Raw genomic sequence first — 10,342 nt, forward strand, 5'->3', positions numbered from 1 at the left:
TTCTGACACTTAGCCAGGGACGCCCTTCTGCCCAGCAGCGCCTATCGCGCTGTACTGTGGAGTGGGGAGGAACGCCCCCTCCCTCTGCTCACAGTGCTTATCCATAGACGAGTATTATCAGGAGAGGGAGGGGGCGTTCCTCCCCGCTCCACAGTACAGCGCGATAGGCGCTGCTGGGCAGAAGGGCGTCCCTGGCTAAGTGTCAGAAACGCCCTTCTGACTGTAAAGCGCTACGGTACCGGGACCGATAGCGCTTTACCCGGGGCACAGATCGGGAAAGCCGACAGTGCGCTGAATTCAGCGTGCTGTCAGCTTTCCAGCAGTATATGGAACTGCCTGAGCCCAATCTGATGAAAGGTCCTCTTTATCATGGCTAGGTGCTTACTGTCTTTATTCTTGATAATGGCAGTTGTGGGTGTTACAGTTACAAGTCCATAGGAAACTGACTAACACGAATACACTGTGTGGATGTAGTAGGGGGGCCTGCACTGGAGCCCACAGGACTGTAGTTCCGCCACTCACTACTACACAGAATTCTCCACACAAGACCTCTGGTTATATTGTTACTTGCTCTTCTCTCCTCCCTGGAGCTGACCTGTTGGTTCTCAGCTACCGCTCTAGCCCTTCCTCCTGTAGTCTTGTTGGTTTTTGGGAGCCGTTCTGTCCCTCCCTCTTCCAGTCTCGCTGGTTGTGAGTGCTGTGGTCCTCTCACGCTGTGGAGTCGCAGTCATGCCGGGTGACAGCCGCCGTGTGCGCGGCCCGGACGAGTCTCAGAGCCCGCTGTTGTATGCAGTGTCCGGCCACCCCCAGGCGGAGAGGACAGGTCGTGGGGCTGGGGAGCCTCGGGCAGTGTTTGTGCGGGCCGGCCTCCTCACTCAAGCAGCGGGCTCAGCTTATGTGGAAGCTGGAGGCACAAAGGTGCTGTGCGCGGTGTCGGGGCCCCGAGAATGGGGCGGCGCTGGCGGAGACAGACGTGGGCGCCTTCTATGTGATCTGCGCTGGGCTCCATTCTCCCGAGCGGCGGCCTGGTCCTCCTCTGCGACCTCTTCCCGTCAGGCCGGTCTTTTGCTGCAGGAAAGCCTGGAGGCAGCGGTACGGCTGGAGCGATACCCACGAGCGGAGCTGGCCGTATGGGCGCTAGTGCTGGAAGACCGGGGCTCTGCATTGCCTGCAGCCGTCTCCTGCGCCTCTCTGGCCCTGGCGGACGCTGGGATAGAGATGTACGACCTGGCGGTAGGCGCGGGGTTGAGCCGGGGGCCGGACAGTGAGGAACTAAAGCTGGACCCGGATGACGCTGAAGAGGCGGCCGGAGCCACCATGTACCTCAGCCTGCTGCCGACGCTCAACCAGGTAATGGCGGAGCCGCTGCTCAGCAGTCCTATGTCAGCAGCTTAACCCTCCTGTTCTGAGACTTGTGACTGTAAGCGTGCGCGGTTACCTGTACAGGCATCTGCTGACGGTTTACGTTGTCTCTAGGCCATAAGCAGCAGCACATTGCTCTCTCTCAGGTCCTGATCTAGCTGCACTGATACATTGTAAGAGGTTGGGAATGTGAACAACAACCAATTCAACAGTGTTCACACTACCGTCTGTGTCCGCTGCTAATGTCCGTTCAAAATCTTGTACAGACATTAGCAGCGGACACTAGCTGTGTCCATGACATTTTACATTGATCAGTTAAAAAAAATGGACACATTAGTATCAGGCATCAGTTAATGTCCGTTTTTTCTTTTTTGCTGTTTATGCTTTCTGAGCATGTGCAGAAAATAACGGACTGTAACTGATGCCCATCAGATACTGTCCGTTATATGTCTGTTGCCCATAAACCTCAATGTTAAAAAAAACAAAAACGGACACTTTCTGTCCATTTTTTCAAACGGACAAAAAATTCCTGCATGTGTGATTTCTCTGTCCGCTTGAAAAAAACGGACATGGTTGTTAACGGACCCTTAAAGGGGGATCTCCGCCGCACCGTTCCTTAGTAATACCGGTTTTTACCGGTATGTAAATTAGTTCTCTGGGCCCCAGCACTGAAAATGCGATGAGGGCGTCCCCACCGCTGCCAGAGAACAGGATCCTGTGCCGCCTCTATCTTCTGCTGGATCCTCCCCTTCTTTCTTCGTCTTTCTTCTGACGCCTGCGCAGTTGGCTCTGCCACTGAGACACTAGTAGAGCCGACTGCGCATGCGCGCAATTGCAGCCTCGGAACTATGGCCGTGCATGCGCATTCGGCTCTACTAGTGTCAGAGCCGACAGAGGTGAAGCCTAAATAAAATCACTATTAATTGGGCATTAATATAGCCAAAATGAAAGTGCTATTATACTCTGGTGTCTCTTCAGCCCCCAGAGTACAATAGCTGGAGGCCTCGGGGAGGTGATCAAACATAAAAAAGGGTTACTCACCTTTTCTTGGTGTTGGCATGACTCCCTGCTGTCTTTATTGCTTCTGACTAATGTCATATGGGTGACGCAGGTACGTAACGCTTGCCTCTGTCCGTCACGATGCCACTTGAGCCGCTGAGATCCAGAGTATAATAGCAGTTCCGATTCGAACATGTTCAGGTCAAACTAAACTAGGTAGAACCTTGCAAATATTGTAATAACTGACCTGAATAATCCTGGTTGGTGTTTAGTTTCGATTAATCGTCCAGCCCTACTTTCAAGTGAGGGTGTCCTGTACATTAAGGGTGATATATGCTTCTCCCGAAAATAGCTCAGGTCTGAAGCAGTAGTGTGAGGGATTCCATATATTTGGAAGGTGGGGGGGGGATATATGCTTCCTGTGATTAGGGTCTTCTCAGAAATTGGGTTTTTAGGTGTTTTCCTAATGCATCTGTGCCTTTGTCTTGTCCAGGTCTCCGGCCTCCTATGCAGCGGTGAATGGGAGGGTGACAGCTCTGTGGCGGCTGTGCAGATGTGTATGGAGGGCTGTCAACGACTGTATCCGGTACTGCAACAGAGTCTTGTGAAGGCAACCAAGCGGAAGATCCCTGCCCCGCAGCCCCAGTCTGGATAGCTGCTGCAGACTCAGGGACATTTGTATATTAAGATTTCTGGGTCACATATTTTGTGTAATAAAGGACACGGCTCCTACACGCACAAAGAGCGTTAATAGATGCTGGACTATGACTACGAGGAGCTGCAGTCCTAGAGCATATCACCAACGTGACTAATGGAGGGGAGCAAAGCTCTGTGACTTCAAACTTTTGTTGCTTCTCACTGCCTCAGCTCCATAACTGACCAGGTTTTGGGTTTTTTTTTTTAAGAATTGTAAATTAAAATTTCTTTTCTGAGCCACTGGTTATGTGATTTCCCCTCCCCCTCACCCAGGTTTTATCTGACTGCTGCCCACCCTGGTGGTGCAGATTTTGAAATGTATAAAAATTCTTTGCAGGCAGATCTATCTTTTAGGATGTAATAAAGCAGCTGGCACATTTTTGGGGTAACTGTAATGGTGCTATTATCAGATGTTATGCCAGGTGAATGAGGAGAGATTTATTCATTACCAGATTAACATATAAGAATGCACTTGGCTTGGTCTAGCTCTGCTGCCTTGAAGCTCTATGGCATGGGTCAGCAACCTTTGGCACTCCAACTGCTGTGAAACTACAACTCCATGGGATTTCCAAGAACAGCAGAGCAAGTATGTATGCATGCTGAGAGTTGTAGTATTATAATAGCTGGAGTGCCGAAGGTTGCCTACCCCTGTTTTATGGTATTAGGGTTTTCTGGAATTATTTTTATAGTAATTTTTTTTTTTTTTTTATAATTATTTTTATATCATTGGGATAGGCTTTCAATATCTGATATAGTGCTGTCACTCAGCTGTTCAGAACTGCTGCAGAACTTAGCTTAGGGTAAGGAGACAGAAATAGATGGATCCATACATTGTATAGTGGCTGTGTGTGTTGTTGAGGTGACTGGGAGCTGAGCTGTATATTCCCAGCTCTGTATACTGTATAGCAATTGTACCAGACAGCTGATCAGGACAGAGTCTGGTGTACACCAGGGGAACTGCAGACAGCATTTGTATAATATACTGCACTGCTTTTGTATTGCAGTGTATTATGCTGTCAGTGAAAGTTGACAGGTAATGATTTTAGGCCTAATAGGCATGCACAGATGGCAGACCTGGAGAGCCTTTATGTACAGGCACAGTCACCCTGTGATTGCATATGTAGGCTGTTCAGGGAGTCCGTGTGGGGACCCTCCCCCCCCCAATCCAAAACGCAATACCAAGCGCAATTGCAAGCGCTGTGCAGTAAAAGCACACGGACCCCATAGACTATATAATGGGGTCAGTGTGCTGGCGTAGATTGTGACCTACTTTCCTGTCCGCATTATCCCTGCGGAGATCTGGCGGCAAGCACATGGACCCCATTATAGTTTATGGGGTTCGTGTGCTTTCACTGGCACACCGCTTGCAGTTGCGTTCGGTATTCCGTTCGGCAGGTTGCGGACCCCCCGGACGGAATACCAACGCAGATGTGAGCCAGGTCTTAGGGAGCTCTCCCTCTGAAACCTAGATGCTGCAGTATATTGGGTTGGCCTGTAAGACTGGGAAAGAAAATCTGATGAGACCATACACATAGGTCGGCCAGAATGTCAAATGATCAACCAAATTTGACTGAAAACGCCATGCAGTTGTATGTTTAGCATTTGAAAATACATCTGAAAATTTACAACACAGCAGATCGGTGTTTTTTTTCGCTGTCAGAAGTCTATTGGCCATTGTGAATGATCACTCCAATGACAATTTGAAGCAATCATCAGCCATTCATCTGAATTTTACCTTATGTCTATGGCTAGCTTTAAATTGTACAGTCATTCTCCACCTAGTGAGTCACTGCTCTAGATGCTGCAATATACTATAGTAGTGGTTTATTCTACAGCTATTGTTCCCAAACTTTCTGATGATGTGACACAATTTTGGGCAACACTACCGGTCTATTTCTGCCCCCCTTGGCACTTTTTATGAAAGCGGGCAGAGTGGTGCAAAGCCTAAGGTGGGATGGAACACCTTTGCCCAACAAATTTGGTAAAATTTAGGCCGGAAAGCAGGTGTGGATTATCCCTGAAATGTATGTCAGTTCCTGACTGTAATAACTTCAATTTTGGTGCACAGGAGTGAGCTTGAATTATTAAAAGACAAAACACTAAACGCCCACGGCACACCCTTTTCTTTTGATTCTTCAATTATACAACATTTATTAAGGTATATCCAGGAACAACTGAGCAGAGATCAAATATTAATCCATATATTGTAGATATAAAGAGAATTCAACACATCAACAGTTTTTGTAATGTTTCACTCTACTAGGAGGCCCCTTGTCAAGCGTGATCCGATAGTGATAATAAATCTCACATAAGACGGTATACAATAATAATGGTGTATACATCAGCCACTTCAATCCTCTCAAACACACCCATTATGATTTCCCAAGTGTGGGTGTAACAGTTAATTGCTCTAGATTCTGTAGGACTGTATAGTGATGGGTAAGTATATAGCGTTCTAGATTAGTGTCCCCACAGGACTTCCCATATTATAATTCCTGCTATTTTTTTTAATGAGAACTTTGTAGCATATTCACATGACTACAAAATCTGCGATGTGTAATAGTAGGACTGGAGTAAAGCAATATTTGTGTAGCTTATTTATTGACAAGCTTTTTAGTGTTCTAGGTTCTGAAGTATACAGTGGGATTAGCTTCTTTACATTCAGCATAAGTAGCAGATGGTTCTAGTGGGCAGGAGCACACTATTCTACATATCAGGCAGATACAAGTGTTTAACAGCAGCACAATGATGGGGTATTTCTGCCTCATTTTTAATGACAAGAACATGTAAATTAATTGTGTCTCACTCCTTTCCTAGACTTTGTAAAAGGGGACTCCTACCACTGTGTTATTATAAAGTAACTGACATTAGGGAGGAAGCCTTGTGCTACTGTTAGTTAATGTTTTATCTTCGTTTTATCTTCATCCTATCTATGCTTCCCATACATAATAATGGGGAAAGAGCAAGAATTGCCCTTAGCGAAAGCCCCCTTCAGTAAGAGAGTCAAAACTGAGTGTCCAAAGGACAGAGACTCAGAAGCCCATGAATTCAATCTAAAGTAGTTGATGAAGGTGCAGTGGCAACTCCAGAAAGCTGCACTATAGATCTGTTACAAAGGAATTGAACTCATCTCTGTCCATGAAGTGGAGATGGACCACATGTACAGTATATTCTAACAAATTCTGGAGGAGTCAAACCCTGAGAGAAGAAAATTTTGATAGATTCCTTAGCCAGAGTAGATTTAGAGGCCTTAAAAGGGTTGTCCAAGCAAATATTTTAGATTTGAAATAGGCCGGGGAAGGTGAAAAAAAAAAAAAATATATATATATATATATTCTATCCCTGGCGCCTCCTAGCACGGTCTGATTCTGCCTGGTCCATTGCTGGCTTCTGGTAGAAGTCCCCCACCACACGTGGCCACAAAAGCCAATCAGCAGCCTCCATACAAGGAGTTTCACTTTAAGAATACTGCTTAGCAGAAGGACCAGGCCGTGCTGTGAGGACACCAGGAAATAGAGGAAGATAAAAAAAAAAATTTTACTTTTTTTGGAGCGAACTTAGTCGAATATAAATATATATATATGTTATATTTTGTGGACCTGTTTATAAAACTGATATTTATATACATTTTTGGGGAAGAGAGTGACCCCAGCTCAGTGTATCTGCAATTACTTTGAAAGAGCCCCTGGTGTGAACCAGCTGAGAGATGTGGGAGGTTCTGCTCAGCCCAGATCTTGATCATATCCAGTTCCTTGAGGGGTTGAGATTGAGTGCCTCCCTGCTTGTTGATGTACAGGACTGTAGTTATGTTGTCTGAACTTTTCCTGACTATCTGTTCACTGAGCTGAAATGAGAAATGGTGAAGAACCAGATGGACCCCTCTGAGCCCTCTCTTGGAAGTTTCTCTGAGGCTCCATCCAAATGGATTCCTCATCACCAAAAGTATGCATCTGTCATCAACATGGTCAAGTTGGACTGTGCACCTCCTATCCTTCAGTAGAATCCACTAGCTGACTGAAAGAAAGATTATGAATGATAATCTGTTTTCCCTTAGCCCAAACAGCAGCACAACTGGGGTATTCCTGCCCCTATGAGCTGTTAGGACAGGTGGAATTTTTAATTACCTAACAGCTTTTGAACCCTATAAGAGGCCGGAAGACCTGCTCCTCCCTTGTGTTAGTAACAAGTATGATATACAGAGAGCAATTTATGCCAAGAGCTACACACACATACACAAAATCTGTACAATAGCACCTCTTAGGGAGGGAGCCTTGTGCTGCTGTTTGGGCTAAGGGAAAACAGATTATCATTCATAATCTTTCTTTCCCCCTACGCCCAACAGCAGCACAACTGGGGATTTAGCAAGTATTATCTCCCCTAGGGCGGGTCCTCCTGGCAGGCTGATGCCAAGACGGAGTGCCCAAATGCTGTAGCATCGGCCGTACGCCAGTCCAATCTGTAGTGTTTGGCAAAAGTCAGCTGTGAGCTCCACGAGGCTGCAGCACATATCTGTTCTAGAGAGAGGAACCGTGTCTCTGCCCATGATGTCGCCACTGATCGGGTGGCATGGGCTCGTAGGAAATCTGGAACAGGAAGATTCTGAGCCCGTAGGGAACAGCTGATAGCTTCTCTGATCCATCTAGACAGGGTTACCTTTGATGCTTTAGCGCCTCTATTGTGGCCAAACACATTAACCAGAAGATTCTCTGATCTTCGGAACGGTGCTGTACGGTCCAGGTAGATACGTAGTGCTCTTACCAGATCCAGTGTGTGTAGCTTCTCCTCCTGCTCAGTGGCAGGGGAAGGAAAGAACCCCGGTAGGGTGATCACTTGATTGGTGTTCTGAAGTGTGGGTACCTTCGGCAAGAATCCTGGGACGAACCTTAGCTGTACTCTGTCAGGAAAGAAAGTTATGAAAGGTTCGGAGGCTGCTAGAGCCTGCAATTCGCCAACCCTCTTGGCGGAGGTTATTGCCAACAGAAAGGTCACTTTAAATGACAGGTACTTCCAGTCCACTTCAGATAATGGTTCGAAGGGGGGTGCACATAGCCCTTGTAGAACCGCGGCCAGGTCCCACCTGGGGACAGGGGGCCGTACCTGGGGGCGGAGCCTGGCAGCCCCCCTAAGGAACTGTTTGACAAGAGGATCTTGTGATAACCGTGTCTCCAGGAGAGCAGATAGAGCTGACACTTGAACCTTGAGGGTGGCAGGTGCTAGTCCTCTCTCCAAGCCGTTCTGTAAGAACTCTAGGACTGCATCTCTGTCTGGATCGTGGTGGCTGCCTGTACACCAATCTCGGAATATCCGGGCGATCCTTTGGTAGCTCTGATTGGTTGCCTCTGCTCTTGAATGGGCTAAGGTACTTAGCACTCCCTGGGACAATCCTCTGTCTGCGCGTATGGCGCGGATAACCTCCAGGCAGTGAGGTTGAATTTGTCTAGGCCCAGGCACGGCCGACTGTTCAGTGACACCAGGTTCCTGACTGGTGGAAGCCTCCAGTAGTTCCCCCGACTCATAAGGATAAGGTCGGTGAACCATGCCCTTTTTGGACAGAACGGCATGATCACTATTGCCGAAGTCTGGTCCTGCCTGAGTTTCGCCAATACCTTCGGTATCATCGGGATGGGAGGGAACACGTATGCCAGTTCGAACCTCCATGGTATTGACAGGGCATCCACAGCCAAAGGGTTGTCTTCCCGGTACAGGGAGCAAAACCTTTCTACTTTGGCATTGTGTTGGGTGGCCATCAGATCCACCTCGGGGAGACCCCACCTCCTGGTCAGGTAGTGGAAGATGTCCTGATTCAGGGACCATTCGCCTGCGATCGGCCGGCCTCTGCTGAGTTGGTCCGCTAGGATGTTCAGGCGGCCCTGGATATGTACCGCGGCCAGCTGGGAGAGGTTTCGTTCTGCCCAGGAGAAGATCAGGTTGGTGACTTGCAGGAGCGAGGGGGACCTGGTTCCTCCCTGCTTGTTGATATAGTAGACTGTGGTCAGATTGTCTGATCTTACTTTGACCGCTTTCCCTCGTAGAAGTGGTGCAAATTACAGAAGGGCTCGATGAACTGCGGTAAGCTCGCGCCAGTTGGATGAGTGCGTCCTCTCCCGCTGATTCCATGTACCTTGAACCGGGGTCTCCCCCAGATGAGCTCCCCAGCCTGTGAGGGAGGCATCTGTAGTCAACAGGGTCCAGGCGGGCTGGACCGAGGACTTCCCATCTCGCAGATGGGTCCACCAGGGCAAGGTTTGCCGGGTGCTGATGGTTAACTGGATTGGCTTCTGTAAACCTGAAGGACTGTGATTCCAGACTCTCAAGATCTCGTTCTGTAGAGGGCGCATATGCCATAGGGCCCAAGGAACTGCATCTAGGGCAGCGGACATCAATCCGAGGACCTTCATCGCCGTCCTGATGGTGACCTTCCGTGTGGAAGACAAATGATGTGCCGCCCGAGCAATTTTCCTTTTGCGAGGAGAGGGTAGAGAGACCGTCATGTTGAGAGAGTCTAGAATAAGTCCCAGGAACTGAACTCGTGTTGATGGCACCATCACTGACTTCTGCCAGTTTACCAGCCACCCCAGCTTGTCTAGTAGAGCTACGACGGTCTGCACCTGCGTGGTAAGAACCTCCTTTGAATGAGCCTTCAGAAGCCAGTCGTCCAGGTACGGAACTATGAATATGCCTTGAAGGCGCAGGGCGGCAGCGACCGGAGCTATGACCTTTGTGAAGGTGTGGGGGGCGGAGGATATGCCGAACGGGAGGGCTGCGAACTGGAAGTGCGCCTCTTTCCCCTGTATGTCTACGGCAATCCTTAGGAACTTTCGGTGTGCCAGAAAGATGGGTACGTGGAGGTAGGCGTCCTTCAGGTCCAGAGTGACGAAGTGATCTCCAGGGTGCATGAAAGGTAGTACTGACCTTATGGTTTCCATGCGAAACCGCAGCCTGCGGATGAAGTGATTCAGATACCTGAGATCGATGATCATACGCCACTCGCCTGATGGCTTGGGGACCAAGAAGACTGGAGAGTAGACGCCTGTGCCTTGTTCTGCGCGAGGAACCATCTCTAGCGCGGCCTTGTCCACGTACTCCCGAATCAATCTCTCCAGATGAAGTTGTTTGGGGCCCTGAAGAGGGCGGGTTCTTACCATCTTCTCTGGCGGCTGGGAAACAAAATTAATTTTATAACCTTCCTGGATCATCTGGATGACCCAGGGGACCCGAATATTCTGCCGCCAGGCCTCCACATAGTGGGAAAGACGACCGCCCACCCCAGGGGAGGGGGGGGAGT

The 10,342-nt window shown here is 48.7% G+C and overlaps 1 protein-coding gene across 2 annotated transcripts; it reads left to right on the plus strand.

Moving 5' to 3' along the window:
* Positions 1–645: 645 nt before the first annotated feature.
* Positions 646–4,942, plus strand: EXOSC6 (exosome component 6). Of its 2 annotated transcripts, XR_012717244.1 has the most exons (3): positions 646–1,350; positions 2,855–4,184; positions 4,497–4,942. XR_012717244.1 is itself a non-coding variant. In XM_075282198.1 (2 exons), the coding sequence occupies exons 1-2, from the start codon at positions 730–732 to the stop codon at positions 3,014–3,016; spliced, it is 783 nt and encodes a 260-aa protein (XP_075138299.1). In that variant the 5' UTR covers positions 646–729; the 3' UTR covers positions 3,017–4,265. The 2 variants fall into 2 exon arrangements, 1 of the variants encoding a protein (XP_075138299.1); XM_075282198.1 differs by lacking the exon at positions 4,497–4,942 and having other exon boundaries at positions 2,855–4,265.
* The last annotated feature ends 5,400 nt before the right edge of the window (positions 4,943–10,342 follow it).

The sequence above is a fragment of the Leptodactylus fuscus genome, chromosome 7, assembly GCF_031893055.1.
Source record: "Leptodactylus fuscus isolate aLepFus1 chromosome 7, aLepFus1.hap2, whole genome shotgun sequence".
Taxonomy (NCBI): domain Eukaryota; kingdom Metazoa; phylum Chordata; class Amphibia; order Anura; family Leptodactylidae; genus Leptodactylus; species Leptodactylus fuscus.